The sequence below is a fragment of the Megalobrama amblycephala genome, linkage group LG10, assembly GCF_018812025.1.
Source record: "Megalobrama amblycephala isolate DHTTF-2021 linkage group LG10, ASM1881202v1, whole genome shotgun sequence".
NCBI lineage: Eukaryota > Metazoa > Chordata > Actinopteri > Cypriniformes > Xenocyprididae > Megalobrama > Megalobrama amblycephala.
In genome coordinates this window covers 20,031,277-20,056,359 of record NC_063053.1, presented here as the reverse complement: position 1 = coordinate 20,056,359, position 25,083 = coordinate 20,031,277, and the positions used below count along the sequence as shown (strand labels likewise).

At 37.2% G+C, this 25,083-nt stretch overlaps 1 protein-coding gene across 1 annotated transcript; it reads right to left on the bottom strand.

The window, feature by feature from the left end:
- Nucleotides 1–6,131: 6,131 nt before the first annotated feature.
- prkcha (protein kinase C, eta, a) lies at nucleotides 6,132–24,926 on the bottom strand. The gene is given in 15 exon segments (XM_048205310.1): nucleotides 6,132–6,982; nucleotides 7,155–7,301; nucleotides 8,779–8,967; nucleotides 9,756–9,894; nucleotides 10,645–10,799; nucleotides 15,139–15,312; nucleotides 15,741–15,881; nucleotides 16,164–16,297; nucleotides 16,414–16,543; nucleotides 16,813–16,895; nucleotides 16,994–17,028; nucleotides 17,740–17,893; nucleotides 18,598–18,661; nucleotides 24,065–24,103; nucleotides 24,105–24,926. Coding segments are annotated over 15 exon segments (2,145 nt in total). The 5' UTR covers nucleotides 24,417–24,926; the 3' UTR covers nucleotides 6,132–6,733.
- Between the last annotated feature and the right edge of the window lie 157 nt (nucleotides 24,927–25,083).

The window sequence follows — 25,083 nt, the reverse complement described above, 5'->3', positions numbered from 1 at the left end:
TATTCTTTTATAATTTTATTAATGATATGCATTAACTATAAAAGGTCCCCTTATTTTCCCATATTGAAAGAGGCATGTCAACAAACATTTTCCAGCCCCTGAAAATTCGGGAAGGATGTTCTTTTTCCCAGATTCCAGCCCTGTGACCACAACGAGACGTGCAGACCAGCATATACCCTGTGTCTCATCCTTTTCCACAACCCAATGGAAAAAAACTGAGAACATTTCCCTGAAACAGGCCGTAACACGTGTGTGGACTCTGATTTCTTCTACAGCAATCATTTAGAATACACTTGAAGACTATTTAAACATACTGTATGCATACGTATACGTATATGAATGAGATCCTATGGAATTATGCGAATGAACTACTAATTTGGCAAAATGTAAAATAGTTCTAAAAATGCAGTACAGTGAGTGTGTTGTCCTTTCTCACTGTAATGTTTTGAAAATCACAATTACAGATCCTATGTAATACAATGAAGTTCAAGGAACTTCAGGTTTGAAGTTTCCTTTTTGAATCCAGGGGATATTGAAGCGAGTGCAAACAACAGGGATGAAAGAGTTCATGGCCATGCTCCATCTCCACTGTGTCCTTGAGGGAAACATTTGCTCTGGTGTAGTTTCCGGCTCAGGGACTGTTCCTGCCAGGTCTATTATACGTTGTGTTTGGACGAAAGGGTTTCTGTGAAATTCAATTTTGAATTTATTAGCATTGCCTCTGCTGGATTGCGGTAAAGAACTGTGCTGTTGGTGTATATGAATGAGGGAAGCAGATGGACACGTGCCAACTCTAATCTGCAGTAATCTCCTTCATCCTCCTGTTCAGAGATGATCTCTCCATCCCTCAGCTGCAGCTGAATGGACACAAGGGACTTTGAAGAGAGGGATCAGAGAAACATGCAAAGATCTTTTGCGTAGCACTGTGCTGATGCAGTACAATAAACATCAAGCTATAAAAACACACACACACGTGCATGTATCATTGCCCTGTCAAGACTCTTTAGGCAATAAAGAAGAAAAGACCTGTTTGCTCACACTTGCCTCTTAAAGCACAATGAGTGTAGCTATACATCTGAAGATGTCTTGATGTCTTGATGTCTTTTTTTACCCACAGGGACTCCTGATCTAATCGTTACACCCTTCATTTATCAAGACAGAAATCAATAAAATAAACAAAATCGGTCCATGACAAGGTTTTGGAGCTGAAGTGGTGCTGAGACTGAAATGGATTTTCTGCATCCAATAAAGGGGATTCGTACAAGCAGAATAGAAATCAATAAAATGTAATTATGGCCCACTGGACCTGGGAATGGCTGGAAACTGATCTGTCACCAAGGCCTTTAAGAGACGCATTACAGAAGGCTAATTTTATAACAGCTAAAATGAGTTTAGATGCGAGTGGGAAGGACAGCAGTCTGTCGCCAATACACAAACTGACTATTAAATCAGGGCCGTACAGTTCCATGTCAGCTTGTTTGATTTGCCTATATTGATATGCATTCTAAACCAACATGTTGCATGCATGCTTATAGACTGTTGTTCAATAACTATATGCCAAGAAAAAAAATATATACATATGCAGTTCTGCAGGAATAAAGCTAAAGCCTGTGAAATATCTAAATTATATTAGATATATTAAATATACAGTACTGTTCAAAAGTTTAGGGTTAAGATTTTTTTTTAATGTTTTTGAAAATTAGAGTAAAAATAGGAATACTGTGAAATATTAACGCAATTTTTTTAATTAATATATTTTTAAATTTAATTTATTCCTGATGGCAAAGCTGAATTTTCAGCATCATTACTCCAGTCTTCAGTGTCACATGATCCATCAGAAATCATTCTAATTCTAATATGTTGATTTAGTTCATTTTCAAATTAAAATTACCCCAAGCTTACTCTCCCCTCAAGCCATCCTAGGTGTACAGTATGACTTTCTTCTTTCTGATGAACACAATCGGAGATATATTAATAAATATCCTGATGCATCCGAGCTTTATAATGGCAGTGAACGAGATCAGCGAGTATGAAGCTGAAGAAAGTGCCTCCATCCACATCCATCCATCATAAACTAACTTCACATGGCTCCAGGGGGGTTAATAAAGGCCTTCTGAAGTGAAGCAATGCGTTTGTTTAAAAAAAAAAAATCCATATTTAACAAGTAAAATATCTAGATTCCGCCAGACCACCTTCCGTATTCAACTTATGAAGAAAGTGTAAACTGGCGTCGTGTCAGTTAAGCTTTTTCCGTAAATTGAATAGGGAAGGCGTAGGATGGCATCTACGCTAATATTAGTCTTTCTGTTTATCCCGAGGTTTACCGTAGTCAACCGGATCCGGGCCGTATCCAGCTGAGACCAAGGACCGGTGCCATAACACGACCACAACGCAGCCCTGAAGTATCAGCAGAGATCGAGTCAACTAGATCATCCATTGTGAAGACATCATCAACACGACAGCCAGTGCCACAGTTCCTCAACAGACCGTCCATCCCGGCGTGATGAATACGATCCTCAACTGGACACGACCACAACACAGCCCTGAAGTATCAGCAGAGATCGAGTCAACTGGATCATCCATTGTGAAGGCCTCATCGACACGACAGCCAGTAGCACAGTTCCTCAACAGACCGTCCATACCGGCGTGATGAATACGATCCTCAACTGGATGGAACTGAAATAAATACTTTGATTGCTGCGATCCTATCAGACTTATGATAGCAACCTGATTGTAACAAAGCACTGTTCGCCAGAGGAGAACTGGCCCCCCGACTAAGCCTGGTTTCTCCCAAGGTTTTTTTTTCTCCATCTTAACACCTATTTGCCACCTGTTTGCCACCTGATGTGACCTGATGGAGTTTGGGTTCCTTGCCGCTGTCGCCTTTGGCTTGCTTAGTTGGGGACACTTGACATTTGATATTCAATAGTATTCTTGACATTTATTCAACAGTGCTTTGATCTGCCTGCATTGACACTATTATTTAAGAGCTGCTGTGCAGCCAAATTATGTACCAGTTATCAATGTAAAGCTGCTTGGACACAATCTGCATTGTAAAAAGCGCTATATAAATAAAGGTGACTTGACTTGACTTGACTAGGATGTAAGCTTTTTGAACTGCTAGAGTTTTACACTTTCTTCATAAGTTGAATACGGAAGGTTTTCTGGTGGAAGCTATATATTTTACTTCATAACTTGTTAAAGATGGATATTTTTTATACAAACATATCGCTTCACTTCAGAAGGCCTTTATTAACCCCCTGGAGCCGTGTGAAATACATTTATGATGGATGGATGTGGATGGAGGCACTTTCTTCAGCTTTATACTCGATCTCGCTCAATGCCCTTATAAAGCTCGAATGTGTCAGGATATTTATTAATATATCTCTGATTGTGTTCATCAGAAAGAAGAAAGTCGTATACACCTAGGATGGCTTGAGGGTGAGTAAAGCTTGGGGTGATTTTTATTTGAAAGTGAACTAATTCTTTAAGAAACACTTCTTCTTAATATAGTATATTATTATCTTATTTTTATAACATATCTTATTATTATAGGATATTATATTAAAGGATTAGTCCACTTTTAAATACACTTTTCCTGATAAATTTACTCACCCCCCTGTCATCCAAGATGTTCATGTCTTTCTTTCGTCAGTCGAAAAGAAATGAAGGTTTCTGATGAAAACATTCCAGGATTTTTCTCCTTACAGTGGATTTCAATGGCTACCAACAGATTGAAGGTCAAAATTACAGTTTCAGTGCAGCTTCAAGGGCTTTGAACGATCCCAGATAAGAAATAAGGGTCTTATCTAGTGAATCGATCGGTCATTTTCGAAAAAAATACAACTGTTTATGCTTTATAAACAAAATATCGCATCGAACGTACTTTCTGCTTCCGCATTCTTCATAACGCTTACGCGGAATGTTCTACGCCTTCCCTATTCTACTTACGGAACGAGCGCGGCGCCAGTTTCGTTTTTTTTCCGTAACTTGAATAGGGAAGGCGTAGGACATTCAGCGTAAGCGTTATGAAGAATGCGGAAGCAGAAAGTACGTTCAATGCGATATTTTGTTTATAAAGCATAAACGGTTGTATTTTTTTCGAAAATGACCGATCGATTCGCTAGATAAGACCCTTATTACTCATCTGGTATCGTTTAAAGCCCTTGAAGCTGCACTGAAACTGTAATTTTGACCTTCAACCTGTTGGTAGCCATTGAAATCCACTGTAAGGAGAATAATCCTGGAATGTTTTCCTCAAAAACCTTCATTTCTTTTCGACTGACGAAAGAAAGACATGAACATCTTGGATGACATGGGGGTGAGTACATTTATCAGGAAAAGTGTATTTAAAAGTGGACTAATCCTTTAAGTTTGGTTGCATTATTAAGAAACTTTCAAACATGTAAGTTACCATGTTTGTCATTAGAAAAAAATGCAATGTACAAAATAAGGCTGCCATGGTCAGTCAAGCAAGAGCCATTCAAAACCGGAAATTTGCAATATAACAGAAATTGCATTTCATAGTGCACTGAGGGGAAAAGAGCAAGTCATGCAGGGCACAATCTTACAACATGAATGGCCTGATGTGACGAGATCAGCCATCTTACAGACCATGTAGCTTTTCTGCAAAGAGAACCATCACCGGCATTCACAATGAATGAGTCTACACAAAGGACCACAGTACAAGAAAAGTGTATGGCAAAAGATGGAGATGCTGAAAGATGTATAAATGACTGATATTAAGCAAGAAACATAGAATAACTGTGTTAACTGGCATTGAAGGACCAGGAAACTCTGAGTGTAGACCGTTTTAAGATGAGTCATTCAAGTGCCACAAGAGAGTGTCCTTGACCATACAAGGACTTCCGTGTCTGCCTATCCCCACATTGCATGACTGTAAATGGTTCTAAGCACTCAAGTCAGTGCTGTGTTTGTTGGTCTCCCACAGGAAAGTGGGCTGCTGACGTTGATTCTCCAGGAAATCCTCCTCTAGTGTAATTGGGGCTGGGCCAGACTTGTAAGGGCAAGTTGCTTAATGGTGTCTCCCATGACATCTCTAATGTTTTTCTCACTCAAGACCAGAGACCTGTTGCTAATTTTTATTTGCTCCATTTGTCACCGCTAGCAAAAGCATGATAAAGCAAAAATCAACCATTCTATTTTGTAGGATTTTACTGAGGTAGTGGAAAATGTTCAGGGAATACCCAAAGACACTCATTACTATTCTCATTAGGTTAATGTTTTCTTCAAAGCTTGACTTTACCTTGCAAGCAACCCATCAGCAACCAACCTTAATCTTTTTTAAAAGTTGATGAGGATCCCTACTGACCATTAGCTTCTTGTTTGATTAAATGTAAGAGGTTGCATCACCCTCCCTTTCCCTAATGAAAAAAAAAAAAACATGGTTAAACCAGCCTAAGCTGGTTTCCTGGTCTCCCAGTCTAATATTGTGCCTATACAAAGCGACCTTTGCAAATCCACGTCCTTTGTGTCAGAAGAAGCACAAGCATGTGGATTACGTCATAAATGGCATCAATTTCGTGTCGGGACTTGGGGACTTCATTGTCAAGGTGGAGATCTTGTACATATTCGTACTATGTGATGCATATGGAAACTTACGATTTTTAGAAAAAAGGTCCAACTCTACATTGAAGGTTTTCAATGGGGTGCAAGTAGAAAAAATTAGATCATATTAATTCATACAAATTATCCACCACTCAGCTAAACTGCAAAATAGCTACAAACTGCAATGCGAGTGTGTTGGAAAAAACATTTAAAAACTAAGATGAGCAAACCGTCTTAGGCTTGTTTTTTTTAAGCAAGGAATACTATTTTCACAACAGTTTACAGTTTTCACAACTGAAACTACTGCACAAAAAGTAATAATGGGAAATCAGTGGCAAATATGCAGAGGCATGAAAGCAAACGGCAAAAAATGTTTTGCTCTGCTCGGACTGAGAAGATCCATATAAACAACATTAAAGAATGATGAGGATAAGGAAAAGTCACTGGCCTCAATATAAAAAATTGAAACTGGTCAGCATTTCACCTGAGTGTGTTAGCCTTTAACCCCTCATAACAACAGAGGTGAGATGGCTTCTGGTAGATAGTCACAGACAGAAATGGTCTAAGAGAACTCAATACTGCAACCTTTATCAACAATAAAATACATCTACAGATGCTGGAGTGAAATTCTGACCTAAAACGTAATAGCAAACAAACAAACAAATAGACAAAACAACAAACTGCACACGTAAACTGAAATGTATGAAAATATTTTACAAAACTAGTTTCCATTTAAAATACATTCTCATGGGTCTGATTTTGAATCTTGTTCCTTGACACCAGAATGATTCGGACAGAATTAGTGATGCTCCTGCATGACATTTGTCTGTGTTGGAGACAGCAAGTGCAGAGGGGTCAAATCAAGTTTCCTAAACATTTAGATATGAACACTGTTACATCAGTTAAATACAGACCAGCTCATCTGTTGATCAGATTGGTGTAAACTGGTGTCTTCTGGAATAAAGCATCTCATGGAGATCTTTGCGAATCACTTACAATGCATCTGACACAAAGACAATTACACTCTTGTGCTGAAGCAGAAACATAGGCCAAAAATAATCTTATAGCTTAGGTACAGACCAAAAAGCTAGGCCACTGAAATGAACCGGCTTTGATAAACTGGTATCCAAATGTTCTTTTAGACTGCTCCGGCAAGTTTCAATTGTCACAATGAATTTGGTTCTATCACATCACCGAATTCTCCTGCATTCCGTTCCTTCTTCATAACATCCCACGTTTCTTCGTCTCTACTTTGCATTTCCGAAACCACTTTCAAGAGTTCAGAAGAGGTAAAGGAGAAGTCACGGAACTCGTCCTGATTGATGGATGGGATGATGCCGTCATCAATGGGCGTAAGAGTAGGATCCTCTTGGGTGAAGTCTGGATCAAAATTATTCACATCTTCTGCAGTTTTCTGGGGATTTTAGATTTTAAAATATATAAATCTGCATTTACATTTACAGTATATTATATTTGTTATTTTATATATATATATATATATATATATATATATATATATATATATATATATATATATATATATATATATATATTTTTTTTTTTTTTTTTTTTTTTTTTTTACTCACAATTCTGGGCTTGAAAGGTGGGTCAAGCTCTCGCCGGTTTAGCTTGTCCCAGTCAATGCCAGTAAAAAATGCGTGACTGGTTACAGCAGTCTCTCCACCCTCTGCAGCCACACAACCCAGACGGCGGGATGGATTCTTTGTCAGAAACTGAGCAAAATAAAACCAAAAACATTGTCATCATGCATATGTCTGTAAAACAAGCACCTACTTTAAATGTGTAAAATGGCAATACACACCAGATACTGTATATATTAGTTTGTTTCTAAAAACAAATTCACTAATAAAAAAAAGAAAGTGCCCAAAGCTATTGAATGTTGTGAATCCTATCAAATCTCCATAGTAAGATTAAACCTTCAATATCAGTAATCAGACTCAAGTCCTTCGAGAACGTGTATGTAACACACAATCATTTGTGGGAGGTTGTGTCGAGAGTATCAGTGTGTGCTATCAAATATAACTAAATCATATTAAATCAAATCGAATCAAATCAACTCCGGCCCTACTTCTATGGTTGTCTAAAACACATACATGTACACACACACACACACACACACTTCGGGTAAATCTAACACCCATTAGGAAGCGCAGCTGGGTACCATACATCAATGACAAACTTGTTGCTCAGAGGGATCATCCAGTTTTACTGACCAAAAACAACATAGAAAAAAAAATATATAGCCTTTATTAAAATCCTATAATATTTTGTCTAAATGAATAAAATACTAAAGTCTATTTATTTATTTTTTTAAATGGTACAAGTGAATTTAGGCATAATGTGCATTATAAAAAAAACTGATACTCATTTTGATTTACTAAAGATTGCATTTAATGGCATTACTAGTGTTTTTAAGATTAACTTTAGGTGAGCATTAGATGACAGCAAAGGTAATCTCAATGTAAAAATAAAAAATAAATAAAATATATATATATAAAATATTGGCCAATAACCTATGCCATATTGTCCATTGCTCCTTACAATGGTTTGTGTATATTTCTGGGCCGTCTACATCAGATAACAGCACAGCAGTGCAACAGCACGGAGGTCTGCTATTCCAAAATTAGAATGCTTTTTAGCCACTCTATTGATCTATTCTTTGACTCTTGTAGGTCAATGTCATGTTGGATGTCCTAGGTTTTCACTATTTTTCATCCCAAGCAAATATCAAGACATTCTGCTGTAGAATTTCCAGATTCAACTGGGAATTTAATGGTCCTTCAAAAATTGCATGTTACTCTAAGGGAGAAAAAAAAAAATCATCCCCAGTAATATTACCGGTACTATGCTTCACAGTGAGAGCAAACACTATAGAGTGAGAGCAGGGGGTTGTGTGGCTGTGTATATTTGATGTGAAGAGTCGTTATTTTTAGCTAGTCATGTGAGAGCAGTGGATTGTGGATCGAGGCTAAATATAGTTATGTAAGAGAAGGAAAGAGTATGAGGGACAGAGACAGATCAGATGGGAGTTATTTACTGTTTACTGATGTTCATTGTTGCATGAACTGACAGTTTAAATCACACCATATGCCTCCCACTAATCAAAACATAAAAGCAGACACTGCTCCATTCAAGGCAATTCATGTCTGGACGACTCCAGGTCTCTTAAGCGAACACTGAGCAGCTCACCCCTTTCAATATGTTCACAGCATTTGTGCCGAGCCAGGAAGCGTAGACAATCTCTTCGGTTAGGATGGACTCAAAAAGGTCATCCTCATTCTCTGCCTCAAAGGGGGCGTGGCCAGATAGCATCTCATACAGAAGCACACCGAGAGCCCACCAATCAACCGACGGCCCGTACAGCATCTCCTGAAGGATCTATAGGAACATATAAAAATCACATTTATTACATTTAGGACATCCTACCATCCTACCTATTTTTGTGAGTGGATATGCATTGCTAAGGACTTCATTTGGACAACTTTAAAGGCAATTTTCACCCTCAGATTCCAGATTTTCAAATAGTTGTATCTCGACCAAATATTGTCCAACAAACCATACATCAATGGAAAACTTATTTATTCAGCTTTCAGATGATGTATAAATCTCAATTTTAAAAAAAGTTGATCCTTATGACTGGTTTTGTGGTCCAGGGTCACCTTTTTTATATTGTTCATTTTGTATATTTGGTCATTGTTAATTCATGTTAGTTAATGCATTCACTAATGTTTACAAATGAGAACTTATTGTAAAGTGGTACTGTAATTTTAGTACTTGAACTTAAATGAAAATGAAAATGAGAAATGACGCTTTGGCAAATAAAATACATTTTTCATGTATTATTTAATTTTTATTTTATTTCAGCTTTATTTCAATTAACATTGTGAAATAATTTATTAAATATTTGTAATATTTAGTATTTTTTTCATTAAATATTTTTCTGTTAATAACATCAAAGCCAAAAAAGGATCCATATTTGTGTTGCCATAGAAATAAATGATTTCAGTGAACGTGAACAACTCTGAGCAGAAATCTGAAGTGGCATCTGATACTTAAAGTCCTTCTGACGCACTTCTGATTATGCTAGAATTCTGAGATGCATAATTTTGTGTGTGTTTTAGACAGCCGCTGAGTGCAAGATAGAATGTCATGAGTGTTTGAATCACCTCTGGAGCAATGTAATCAGGAGTTCCACAGAAGGTACCCGTGACAAGACCCTCAAACATTCCCTCCTTACACATGCCAAAATCAGCCAGTTTACAATGACCATCCTTATCCAGCAGAACGTTATCCAACTTCAGATCCCTGAAATAATACACATACACGTATAACAATATGTCCATATTCAGACCATTATGGCAGAGAGAGAGGGAAAGAGAAATGTTATGTGTTAATATTTTTTGTTTACTTGGTAAATCACTTCTGCATTAAAAAAAAAATTCACTTGGTAAATCACTTCCTTCTTAAAGAAAAATTACAAATGGCACTTCATGTCAAAATGGTTATTTAGCTCTCACATATACTCAAAATAATGTTTATACTATATCATGAATTCATATTCAGTCAACAGTAACTGCATGAGTGCTGATATTTTGCCATTTGCCATGTAAGCCAACTCATATTTTATCGTTTCCCAGTCGAAGCAGTAAAGCATTACAGCTTTAAAGGTCCATGTGGTTTAAGGTTTGTAATAATGGAAACGCTGAGGTAAAAGGTCTCGCGGTGGTAATAAACCTCAGAGGACATAGGAGTGGTAATTAAAAAAGGAAGTGTAAGGAAAACATTTCAGAGAATTCACCGAACAGAAAAGTTCAACCGAGAAACAAAATTTCTGTCATCATTTGCTCACCATCATGCTGTTCCAAACTCTTTCTTTCTTCCATAGAACACAAAAGAAGAATAGCAGTAGTTTGGAAAAGGCAGCTTGAACATTCATCTAAACTTCACCTTTTGTGTTCTATTGAACAAAGTGTTCGTAACATCATGGTGATGGTGAGTAAATGATGCAAGAATTGTCACTTTGGATGAAATATCTTTTTAATTTCTGCATCTAACCTGTATATAATCCCTTTGCTGTGAAGGAATATGAGAGCAGACGTGATCTCCGCTGTGTAGAATCTGGCTCTGTTCTCCTCAAACTTTCTGGATTTCTGAATATGAAACATCAGATCTCCTCCATTCACAAACTCCATTACAAAGAACAAACGATCCTGTGAAAGGATTAAAACGTTAAGATAAATATTCAGCTATAAAACAACGATAAACACGAGATTACCACCTACAACATTAAGAAATCCAGGTTCATACAGGAAGTCTCTTAGAACAGTTCTTAAACCAAACAGACGGTAAAACCAGCATGTCAGAGCCATTCGAAGATTCATGGGAGAGCGCAATGTAGCAGAAACATAAGTGCTGTTTAGTCAGCAAAGTAGACTGTAGGAAACACAGGATTATGGGATTAAGATGGTTGGAAGGTGATCTAAAATCAAAAGCATCATAAATTTGAATTGAGAGCATGCTTGAGTTCAGCACTGCATATTGTATATATCAAACTCAGACCGCACACCCAGGGACCACCCATAGTCAGTTTACTGACCTTATGATCCGTGTTGCACACAAAGCTGGAAAGCAATTGTGAAAAGCAATCATTTTCAGATTGTGAAATAATCAGAAGGGTAAGATGTGGGAAGACGAAGGGTAGGGTAAGACTTAACAGTGCGCATTTACTGCGAAACTGACCATATTTTGATATGACTTTAGCATACCGGGTGATGATGCATAATCCAAAATATTAAGGAAAATGATAATTTTCTCTGTTACAGAAAAAAAAAATAATAATAATGAAAGGAGGCAATTTTTACCTGAATACTGGGACAAGAATCCCACCAGGGAAAATTATTCCCAATTTGATTTTTGCATAATACAATAAATACATCTAACATTTTTAATTATTTATTTTTCTTTACTTAATTCATGTAACATGCTAAACCAAATATTCCATTAATTAATATTATAACTAGATATATTATACAGTTACCCCTGTTCTCAAGAAACCCAACCTCGACCCCTCTGTTCTATTTCAAATTTACCCTTCATAGCTAAATTACTGGAAAGCGCTGTTGCCTCCCAACTCTAGTCTTTTCTAAGTAATCTCTTCGATCCCTTTCAATCTGGTTTTTGCCACCTCCATAGTACTGAAACTGCACTTGTAAAGGTATTGAATGATCTACTGCTTTCTGGTGACTCTGGTTCTCTGTCTATACTTTTGCTACTTGACCTCAGCTCTGCCTTTGATACCGTCTCCCTTGAATTACTTGTTTCTCGTCTCTCTGATTTGGGTATTTGGGGTTCTGCTCTTTCTTGGTTTTCTTCCTATCTCTCTGACAGACAATTTTACATCTCAGTTAAGGATTTTCGATCACCTACTGTCCCCCTGAAGCGAGGTGTTCCCCAGGGATCCGTTCTTGGGCCTTTATTATTCATAATTTACATCATAACACTTGGTCAGATTTTACAACGTCATGGTCTCAACTATCATTTTTATGCTGATGACATTCAATTATACTCAATCCGCACACCTACTCTCTACCTCCCCAAACAGACAAAATCTCTGCTTGTGTGAAAGACATAAAAGATTGGCTTAATTCAAATTTTCTGAAACTCAACATGGACAAAACTGAGATTATTTTCATTGGAACTCCCTCACTTACCAGCAATATTTCTACAACATCCAATACTGTTAAAAATGTAGGTGTAATAATTGACTCCACCCTTTCCTTTCAGTCTCATATTACCTCTATAACCAAATCTGCATTCTTTCATCTAAGTCGCATTGCCCAACTCCATCCCTTCATCAGTACCAAAGACGCTGAAACTGTCATCCATGCATTTGTCCTAATCACGCCTTGATTACTGTAATGCCCTTTTCATTGGTCTACCTGCCAGCTCCATTTCCAGATTACAATACATTCAAAACTCTGCTGCTAGAATACACACCCATACCAAGCGTTCTGCTCACATCACCCTAATTTTGTATGATCTCCACTGGCTCCCAGTTGCCTACCGTATTAAATTCAAAATTCTCCTGCTCACTTTTAAATCTTTGCATGGCTTGGCTCCCCCTTATCTTTGTAATATGCTCGTCCCCCACTACATTCCTCTGACTCTGGCCTCTCTTCAATGGGGGGCAGATCATTCAGTACTATCGCACCCAAACTCTGGAATTCTCTCCCCAGCTCACTCTGTTGTGTTAATAACAGCACAGGAATAAACAACAACAAATGTGTATAGCCAATCAGCATTAGGGAGCATATGACGGTGAAGGAGAGAGAACGAGCAAGAGGAATATTTGAAGAAAGACTGCAGAAATAGAGATAAGGCACAATAAATCAGAGAAAAGTTCAGAAGAAACACTGGAAAATTAAGTGTTGTGACTAGGCAGGAGCTTTAGAACCTGCATTAATATTAGGAAAATAGGGCTGCACGATATATCGCATGAGATTGTCACGCGCATTTCGTCAGTAAAGCCGGTTCCCTGATTACCGCTAAATCGCCATCACCTGCTTTCAAATGGAGCGGCATTTAATAGACAGAACCGTAGATCACTGAAAAGCCACGCAATATCGCGTTCATATCGCAGATGAATCGCCTTTGATAATGAACGCGATATTGTGTGGCTTTTCAGTGATCTACGGTTCTGTCTATTAAATGCCGCTCCATTTGAAAGCAGGTGATGACGATTTAGAAAATCTTTCCAGCGCGGGAAGGCCTGAAAACGGACACGGAGGTTGCTTTGATTCCGCTCCACATGTGAGTAACACTGAGTTTGAATGTCATTTTTTTTGCCTGTGCTGTTGGCAACTTACAACAAATTCTTGTTTGTATTTACTATTGTATTGGCCTACATTTTTGTGCTTCCTCGTCATCCATCATCTGCGCTTTATTTTTTGTGATGCATTATTTTGTTGCGCTTCTGCCATGATAAACAGACATCCACTCTTGCATTGCATGTGTAACGGAGGCCAGCTAGTGAGAATTGTGCTGGTAAACTCCTTAACTCAAAAGGTCGCTGACGACCGTTACAGAATGTTTATCGTCCTTGTTAGTGCACTCGCCTTGCATGCCGGCGATCGGGGTTCTAGACCGACTCGGAGCAGGGCGGGTAGGATTGGAGGGTGAGTTTTGGAGGTGGAGCAATGATGAGAGGGGTGTGTTTGTTTGAGTGGATACAAAAATATCGCTTACCCCACCTTTAATGATAATTTCTACTGTGTTTCTGTACAACTGTTCAAAGACCGGTGCTCTTCCATATCAATCTGTTACTGTTTTATGATCCATTTCCAATTTATCCTCCCTTAAATCACACGTAAAACCTTAACTGACTGTGGTTGGCTGCTTTTAATCAGTCAGACGTTTACTTCCTGTCCAAGTGAGCGGCTCTTCACTAGGATATGCAAAGTGGACCAGATTTGCACTATAGCAAAACAGCATGGCACATCCACTAATGATCAAACCCATCACATTACCAAACATAGACACACGCAATCATTGTGAAACAGTCCCACACACCGCAGGCCCTCTGAGATCATTGATTTTTACCGCCGCATTGCATTGCTATCTCAAGAAACCTGGCCCCCGAAGGTCATGAGTGTGCTTTGTATGTCGCTCACGTGTGGAGGTTTAAGAGATTGATTGCGTGTGTCGGGGCTGTGAAGGAGCAGAGAAAAATCAGTTCATAAATTCCTTTCCTCATCACAATTACACTGTACACACAACAGTGAGACCTTGAGGATCTTCCTGTACATCCATGTTCACGTGAACTCTGCAGTAATAAATCCCGAGAGGTCATCATGTCAGATCTGTTCTGTTGGAATGAACATGAAGTCTGTCTTTATATCCTTTTGCAATCAGTGTTGTTAAAACCTTCTGTGCACTTAAGGTAGAGTAAGTAAATACAACACCATAACCAAATGTCACAGTGTATAATATTTCAAGTGGGTCTGTGTGATTGTAAAAGCTATGCTAGGGGATTCAGTGACCTCTAAATTATTCTACATGCTTCAAGTAAAACATGCAAGCAGATTATAGTGGACAGCTGACCTCTTACAACATACAAACAGGGAAACTACAAATACACAGAAAATGCCAAGCAGAATGTAACCCAGAACAAAACGCATTGATGACGTTTGACCTGTGCTTAATCCTCTACTGCCACCTACCGATAATGTGAAAAACTACATGCTCTTATTAAGAGAATATTGTATATACATAAAGCAAGGGCATGCAGTCCATATAAGCTGTGAATGCTCTGCATACATAATTAATATTAACAACTATAAATTCCTTTTTATACCATAAAGTGTTTGAGGAATATCATAAAGCTTACATGATAAAATATTGGTAATGTGTATGCAACTGTCCGTCATTTATTTATTTATTTGCCAAACCACGGTAATTTTCTTCAAATTCTTACAACAGCTTTCCCGCCTATGCTCTGTTGTTATGTATCGTCATGACTGTCATGTGTTTGCGTATGTATGCGTTTCTCACCGGTGTCTGGAAGCAGCAGAAGAGCTGAGTGAGGTAAGGATGAGAGGAAGCGAGGGATAACACTCGTTTTTCTGTCATGGTGCACTCCACATCATCATCCTGCAGTATAATATCTTTCTTCAAGACCTTCACTGCAAACACTTGATCTGAATCATTCAACCGGACCAGCATCACCTATTTACACACAGTATCAACAGCATGACTTAAAAGCATGTGGGGGGGTCTTTCCTTTAATTTGTAATGGCATAGTCAGTCTGAATTTATGGTACAAAAACTAAATATTTTAATATTAAACAGCACAGCCCACTGAGGCATATTACACTGTATAGAAGTTATTAGTACTGCAATGATCTAATGTTTTTTCCAGAACGTATCAGTTTTTCCAGTGTACAGCAAAAATAAATTAAAAAAGGTTAGTTTTTTAAACATTTTGCATAGATTCAAGAGAGTAATATTGGCATAAATTATTATATTATCAGTGACTGTAGCATGTATTTTATTTCAGATAAGGATAAAAATGTGAATACTTTGCGTAAAAAAATAGTCTGCGAAATTTGTGCTACATGAACTTAAAGTAAATAGGAATAATATTAAGCACAGACCTTGCCAAAGCTGCCTTTTCCCAACACCTGCAGAAGTGTGAAGTTTGAGATTCCCAGTTTCCAACTCTGCTCTTTTTTAGATTCCTTTCGATCTCCTCTCACACTCATCGTCCGGAACTGAGTGTCCATACCTGTGAGACCCTGAGAAGAGAGTGAACAAGTGATTTATTTTAAGACTTCATTAGATTATTACTTGTTCAGTGCTATACATTTCACTATTATTCTGTGGACGGTCTTGTGCTACTTCTCTTATTTCGTTGTTTACTTCCCTAAAGTTTTGTTTTGCCCTATTTTCCCTGCATGCAGCATTGTGAAACATCAATAAAGCACAATAAACTTCAACTGAGAGAGATTTACACAGATAATCAGATCACATATTTTACTTTCTAAAAGATCGTGTACACATGCGTGTATTTAACGTACCATGGAGTTGCGTTTGGTCATTCCTCCCGGCTGAAGGCCCATTTCTGCCAGTTTATTGGCCAGTTCTACATTGTTGACTCCACAATTTGGTGCAACATTTCCCTTACAGCGGATATGGACGTTCATTTTACAAACTACAGACATAAAAACACAACACACTAAATGAGCATCACAAAACGTAAAGTATGAATAAGACTGATGGGTTTCAGAGGAACAAGGAGTGTTGACAAAAAAGAAAAGAAGTGAGTACTTTTGCATTGCAATCCTTGCCGTACGAGGCCCCACAGCAGAGAGCCACAGTGGTCACAGAAGGTAGGAACCTTATAATTGTGGATGTTGAACTTATGGGGAATGTTTATACTGAAACCCTGATTTGTAGTCTGTAATGAAAAGGAACAAATGCATAATAAATAAAAATTTACATTTCAGCAATTCTTCTTCTGACTAGCAGGTGGAGAAATGGCATCTGTGTTTATCTGGACACAGCCAATAGACATTTCTCCAACACACAGTTTGCAAGTTTCTCTGTAATTCTATGGGCAAAATTTCAAATAAAAAGCCCAAAGATGAAAAGCAAAACCAGATCAAATCATCTTGTGAAAATCCCCACACACAAAAAATGAACTATAGGGTTAGGGTTGCGTGTTACCTGTTCCTTGGCAGGTTTCTTCATGCGTGGACACACTGTAACCACAAACTGATGGCATCGCTTGTGTACCACACAGGTGCACACTAACACACACAAACACACACAGCTGATTATAACCTACATTACAATGAATTTAAATACACATAATAATCATTAATACAGAGACAGAGTGTCTACTCACCTTGACATTGGTAGCCCTGTTTTCCAAAAACACCCCTGAAACACAAAGAAAACGCACATAATGTTTGTGAAAGGTTTGTGCAGTCACTCACTTTAAGCATTTGGACACAAACATACGTGTAAAATACTTTTTACATAATGAACCCTATTTATGTTATGTGCAATTTTTGATTATAATAATAACTTTGTCTGTATAGAAAAGCCATTCTACATACAAAAGAAAGTGTCACCTAAACTGGGCTTGTCAATAAAATTTAGCCCACTTACCAAATAATGAACTCTGCATGACATTCTGCAATGTTTTAAATGTTACAAATAACTAATTTGTAGGAATATATGCCTGCAGCATGTCTCTGTCTCTTCGAAATTCAAATGGCAATCATTCATAACATTTTACACATCACCTAGTGAGTTTATTAAATATTTTAGCTAATTTGATTATGCTTTCAGCTGCCAGTATGAGTGTAACATTCTCAGGGGTTTAAATTTTTCTTAGCGTTTAAATTCCACCTGCAGAATTCCACAGATGCACAATTTTTAGATAATGCTGTTGTTAAAAACACTTACAATAACCTTATTACAGGGACAGTTCCCATGCAAATGAATATTAATATCTTGCTCAAGGACTCATGGGGATTTTAACTTGTACAGTTTCAGTTGCATGTTTTAAAATTCACAAAAAAAGTGTCAATTATAAAAAAAGAATGTGTTAAAAAAAGACGTGAATGTACGTGTTAGGTGCACTACCATATAAATTCTTTGCAGTGGAAGCAGAACGTTGGTTGCTTTAGGAAGGTCGACATGAACTTGTGCCCGTTAACTTGGTGGATTTTCCTTCGGACTGCCTGCTGCCGTACTCGATTAAATTCCTTATAGGTACGTGCGTTTCCTCCAGCGTCATCTAAACACAAAGATACCGAAAAAAAATTATTACTTCTTTATGAATCATGATGCATGATCTTTTTAGAACACATAGACATTTCCTGTAAAGCAATGAAACATTCTTTTGAATATGCGAGGGGGGAACAGTGATAGATTGCAGGCCCCTTAGTTCACTGCTATTATTAAGTCTAGTCTATTCTCTGAAGGCCTAACCACAGGCCTTTAAAGGAAGCCAGCTTTACACCCTCCTGCACAGTGTGTGTGCGATTCACACATAGCGTACACTTCATGCATGATGCTCAAGATGCTCTGACAGATGTCTATTAAAAAAAAACGTGTGACTGAAGTTGGCTTTGTGTGTCTTCGAGCACCACTAACATGTGTTGACAAGTCTGGTAGAAGTTTAACAGTTAGTAAACAAATATCTCAACAGCAAGGGGAGGAATTTAGGATTTCTTCTTTTAGTGAAAAGTGTATGTGCGTTTTTCCATCATAATGGCCTAGACAGTGCAATTCATTTTACTCCATCAGTAGCTACGAAACAGACCCCGTGTGTTCTCGGTACGCTTCTACGTTCCCGTCGAAACAAAGTCAGATTGACTGTCGAATCAATGTTTTCAAATGACATTCAGTAAAAGTTCTACTTCTGCATAAAGAAATTTAAAAGAAAGAAAGACTGAGACAGAAAGAAAGAGCTATGCAAATGAGAGAGGAGGGACTTACCGTCTATAAATGAGCCTGTGAGATTAACATGGATGTAGACCTTACCCTCAGGCTCAAGGTCAACCTGCAACACAAACACAGAACTTGAGAAAAACTTTTAAATTGCATTAGATATAACTTTAGATATTAAATACTAAATAAGCTATTCTTACATTAATTATTTACATTAAATATATTCAAAATTTGAATAATAGTGAAGTGATGAAAATGACAGAACAGAAATAGAAATAGTAAAGGTATGCAGTGACAAAAATGTTAAACAAATCAAACTTATAATTTAGATTCTAGAACAGGCTTTCTGACCAACACACTTCTGTTTTTACAGATATTTGTGTGACAAAGAAACACTTAAGAATGGAGTGTAACTACAAAAAAAAAAAAAATAATAATAATAATAATAATAATAATAATGTTCAATGACTACAGAAATTCCAATTACTTTTCTATGACCTAAGAAGCAATAACTGTGCCAAATTCAACCAATCATGCAAACACTGCTTTGCTATCCAACACTGATAGCAGTTGCACTTTTACACCACGGAAAATGTAAATGAGGTCAGGCAGAAGTGAAATATTAGAGCTGGACTTCAGTTTACTGTAGAGCAAAAAAGAGAAAAGAGATAAATGGAAAGACAAACTCAGAAATGGAAAGAGACAGTGAGAGATAAAGTGGGGCGGTCATGGGCCTGTGGTAAACTCGTCTGTGGAAAACCAATTTTGTGGGCATGTGTAGACCTGCATTTGATACAGAACTAAACCCTGTGTGCTTGTGTGAGTGTTTTTTATAGAATCATGGGTAAAAGAAATGTTCCAGATGATTAAAAAAATTTATATAAGAACTATGTTAATCTATGTAAATCTCCCTTTATTCAGATTTTATGTTTTCATTTTTTCACTATTTTATAGTTTATTTGCAGATAAAATAACTGGAAAATATAAAATATATTTTATGAAATATATTCTCTGAAAAATCTCAGAACAATCTGATTTCATAGAAAAAAAACAAAAAAATGTAAACAAATTTAATAAATGAAAAAAGAAAAAAAAAACAATGAAAAAACAAACAAAATGAAAAGACAAACAAAACAGAAAAAAATCTTAAAAAGACAATGCAAACAGATCTGTTTGTAAATAGATATGAATTGGAAGTCATATATGACTTATTTCTGTACTTAAGTACCACACATAAAATACTAAGGGACACATATCACTGAAATAGTTATCCTGAGATATTGCACAACCAGCCAACCAGATTTTCAGAATTTTTAGCTAATTATTGATTCATTCAGAATTTTTAGCCAAACAGAAAAGCTCTTTACAATCATTTATTTTGTGTGTTTCGTTTTGCGGACATCAGGTTGGCGGACATCTTTGAAAGACTAGGTTGTGGATAGAAATAATATCATCATTAAAGAATACTGTGATATATACAGTTATATATACATAATTAGCATATGGTATGTACTTAAAATCACTACTAAATTTCTGTCTCTTTCACATTATTTTAACTGTACTTTTTTTTTTTTTAAACAGTGTTTGCTTAAGCAACTTTCATCTGAGTTCAAATGAAATGGGTTTTTTTGACCACACACATACTTCCTTTCATTTGGTCTGAACTGAAAGTAGACCAATTCACACGGACTGTGTGGAGTCTCGGCAAAATATACGACTTCCATTTTATACAATTTTTTTTAATGCTAGTTTCACTGACTGATAATATTGCATAACAGAAACTGCTGGATTCCTAGAGGCAGTTCCCATATAAGCTAACACACACTTACTTGTGTGTAGTGTTTTGAACTGCAGGTTTCACTACATACCATTTGTCCCAAAAGCCTGAGGCTCTACACAAACACAGATACAAACACACTGACAGAAACAAGAGACTGAACCTTGGCGGCAAAAGAAAAAAAAAGAAAAAAAATCCCACAGCCCAGACAGAAAGAAAGTGGAGTTTCATTAATTAGTGGTTATGTGATCTGCAGCTGCAGAACCTGCAGAGGCTTTTTATCTCTGAGGTTGACTAAACTTCATGTGGAACTCAATAGAAATTGGTCATACACACACAATAGTTCAAAAGTATGGGGTCAGTAAGAGACTCTGCCAAGCCTGCATTTACTTGATCAGATATACAGTAAAAACAGCCCGACTTGGTGCTTAAGAAACATTTCTTGTTATGATCAATGTTGAAAACACTCACAGCTTAATATTTTTGTGGAAATGTATTTTTTTTCAGGATTCTTTCATGAATTTAAAGTTCAAAAAGAACAGCAATTATTTGAAATAGAAATCTTTTCTAACAATGTAAATTAATACTTGCTGAAATAAAGGGATAGTTCACCCAAAAATGAAAACTCCGTCATCATTTACTCCCCCTCAAGTTGTTCTAAACCTGTATAAATTTCTTTGTTCTGCTGAACACAAAGGAAGATATTTGGAAGAATGTTTGTACCCAAGCAGATCTCAACCCCCATTGACTACCATAGTAGGGAAAAAAAATGGTAGTCAATGGGGGGCGAGATATGCTAGGTTGCAAACATTCTTCCAAAAATCTTCCTTTGTGTTCAGCAGAACAGAGAAATTTATACAGGTTTGGAACAATTTGAGGGTGAGTAAAAAAAATTAAATTTGGGGTGAACTAATCCCTTTAAAATATTAATTTCTTTTAATAGAACGGTACTGACCCCAAAATTTTGAATGGTAGCGTATACTTTCATTACTGTAAACTGCAATACCAAAACCCCTGCTTCGGCCCTTAAAGATGTGATCCAGGTGTCACAGTCAAAACAAAGAATATTACACAAGCCAAAGGTATGTCCTATACCAATTAATTCATGCACACTTTAGTCTGGGCTGACTAGATATCCCAATTTTTCCAGAATTGTTCTGTTTTGAGGCTCTTATCCTAACATTTTCTTTCTTATTTTAAACATTTAAACCAGAACCTTTTTGAATCTTGAGTGAAATTTGTTTTTAGATGCATACTGCACAGATTACATTGGTGGTTATCAACCATGGGTCTGGGGCCCAATCGGGGGCCTCAACAAACTTCAAGGGGGCCTCAAGATGACTCAAAACAAGACAAAACAAGCATTGAAATAAGCTAAAACAACTAAAAATCAAGATATTATTAGGTTCAAGCTGTGACAATGTCATACTTCATCCAAAACTACTGTAAACATTCCTTTAACAAACAATTCTATTTTATGCATTATGTTTTTGTTTTTTGTTTTTTTTTGGGGGGGGGGGATTACATATTGAGATTACATTTGTAAAAAAAAAAAAAAAAAAAAAATTAAACAAGCACTTTAAACAAGTTAATAATTTAAAATATATACTTCCCCTTATACACAGTTTAACCTAAAATAACCCTGATGCTAATAACAAAGTTTAAGTCCATGTTACTGTCCACTACATGAACAAACGTTCAAATTTGTCAGGACACGTAAAACAAGACGATCGGTCAATCTAAAAATAATGTTCCTGTGCACATGCATTATGGGAAAAGAGAACTAATGGTACTTGGGTTGATTAATAAGGTTAGAAGAAGACATTCACCACTTCTGCTGAGTACAGACAAGCAGTGTTGTGTGTGCATGTTTGGCCTGGTCACTGAAATGCTGACACTAAGTGTTTTATAACTACTGTTTTCCTAGTAGTTTGCAGCAGTGTTGAGTTAACACGCACACTGAAATAAACTAGATCTGAGGGCGATGTGTAGACATGGAAATTGTGGTGTTCAGACCATACGAAGATGCTAAAACCACAGAGCAAGATGTCAGCCCGCCTACAGAGCAACCCACCTATAGAGAAACTGAGGGTCCAAACTGTACTGACTGACTAAGTCCTGACTTCCTTTCATTAAACACTGATCATGCATTAGCATCTCTGTGTCTAGAACTGCAGTCAATCGTCTGATTCTGGATCAGCGAGCAATGCATTGCCGGACATATTGGTGTAAGTGTGAAGCCACTTCTGATGGTGGAAAATGATAACACTCATAACCTCTATATGTATCTGCTGTTCACACACACAGAGAAGAAAAACACAATGCACAAAACAAAAGAGATTAAAAGAAACAACACAACAGAATACAATAGAACAGAACAGAATAAAGAAAAGAACACCGCGCAATACAACACAGTATGACAAAACAAAGATACACATCAAAATACAAGAGAAAGAACATTGAGGTTTAGGGGAAACAGAGTGCTGCAACAACCTTAGTTTAACCAACTAGAAATGAGCTTTACCGTAACCATAGAGCACTATGCTACAAGACTAGCACCAGATTCTCATTTCGTTTAATATAGAACACTGATATAACGTTTGTATTAAAATAAAGTTAATTTTAAAAAAATAATAATAATAATTTCAAAAAAGTAGAAATATCATAGCCACAGATAGAGAGGGCTGTAATGTGTTCCTACAGTAGACACAAAGATTGCACAAAAACAATGTATAGCCTACTTTGCCGAAACAACTAAAGCAACTTTAAAACTAAAACAGTATAGGCATACGTTGCTTATGCTAATGGTTTCCTTTGCCGTTTTGTGTTTCAGTTGTGGTTTTGAATTACAATTCCTAATTATTTACCATTTCATGGCATTCCTGCATCTCAAACAGTAGAGCATGGTGCTAATAATGCCAAGGTTGTGAGTTTGATTCCCAGGGAATATGAACTGATGCAACAAACTATACCTTGAATGCACTGTAAAGCATTTTGCTCTACCAAATGCATAATTGCATACGTAAATTTTGAATCGAAATGTTTAAAAACACAAGAAAGTTGGTGGGATGATGGTAATGACATAATATTTACATTGAACAAGTAAATTTTATAACCACAATACATTCATGCATACATTTTAACATGTTTTCAAGTAGGCCTAGCGTTCCAACAGACCTGGTAGGGTGGGTAGATCGTAACAACAGTATTCTTTATACTTGATATTAATTTATAAGTATATTTCTAAACTTTTTTCATTTGCAGAAGGCAAATATGGGAATACTCTTGCAAAGCTAGAAACACATAGCACAAAAAACAGTTTCGAGACATTGAAATACTGTAAAATATAACGCTCCCCAAGCCATTTTGTAGTATGCTGACTGTTTATGATCCAACACTATGGTTGTTGTCATGTCTTTAGTGTCCAAGTAAGTATATATCAGTAATGCACAGATATAAACAATACTAATATATTTATTTTAGCATTATTAATTGAATTCTGGCCTTATCAACATGCACTTTTCTACAAACACAATACCACCAGTTAGATCCATAGACGCTCGCGGTCTGCCTCCTCAGAGCAAACATATCTGAACTTTTCAACTATATGATTCAAAGTGTCAGATGTCAACATCATACATGTGGAAATTAAATCCCTACCAATTTAAAGGCAAAGAAATTTCTCAGAATTTTGTTATCAGGTGAAGGAGAGATATCTATATGATAAACATTCCTCACCCATCCTTCAAAAGACTCCTCTCTGTTCGTACTCTTCATTCAGATCATCAAACTGGATGGTGCAGTTGGCCACGAAGTCATCGTACCCGATCGGTGCGTCATGAAAAACGGCCAACTCTAATTGCTTGCCGCTGTTGACGTTAACGGAGAACTCCTCGTTATAAGTGGGCATGTTGGTTTTTTGCTTGGTATGCGTCTGTCCGATTTTATACTCGTCCACTTTTACGATGATATACGGGTCCAATGTCTGGTTCGCTTTGTTGAACATCACGGCGTGTCGCAAAGAGGTGGTCGTGGGCTTCAGGTCCACCGCCTCGCCGATGCGCAACTTCAGATACCCGTTAAACTTCATGATGTCCTCTAAACTGGAGCCTAGCAAATCTAATCCTAACTGACTTAGTGAATGTTGGACATTGTGTCACTTAAATGGGAGAGTGTAAATGCGCAAACGCACACCAGTTAAAAGCATCTGAAACAAGGCGCTGTTTAAAACACCTGCTTTGCGGAAGGACTGAAGCGAGAGGACTGACTGAATAGGGAAGTGAAGGAGTTTACGCATGAATACGCGTCTCCCTCAGGGGATTCAATCATAACAATAACAGTTTCTTTCAAGCTCTCTCTTTAAACCTTATTGTTTTATTTGTTACGCGAGGTATTAAGAGATCGGCTTTGTAAAGTTCTAATCGACTCCGTCCATATTTGCTTGAAGTTTGAACTCAAACGCGTGTAAGATAAGAGCGGTCTTTACTCATAAACTTCTGAGTATGTTTTAGGCAGACAAACTGAGCGATAGGGTGTTGCAGGAGAGAAACTTAGATATTTTTCTTTAAACAAACACATGGGTGCACCATCTTTGAAATAGTCCTACCTGCATGTGGAATATGTGGACAAGGAAAACACACCTGTTTTATTGTGAGCGTGACTCTGGAAACCTCCGCCACCTTTCGGCAGGATTTTCTAATGTACATTTATGTTGATTAACGGACGCGCGCACCTAGCGGTTTCGCAAAGGAATAACA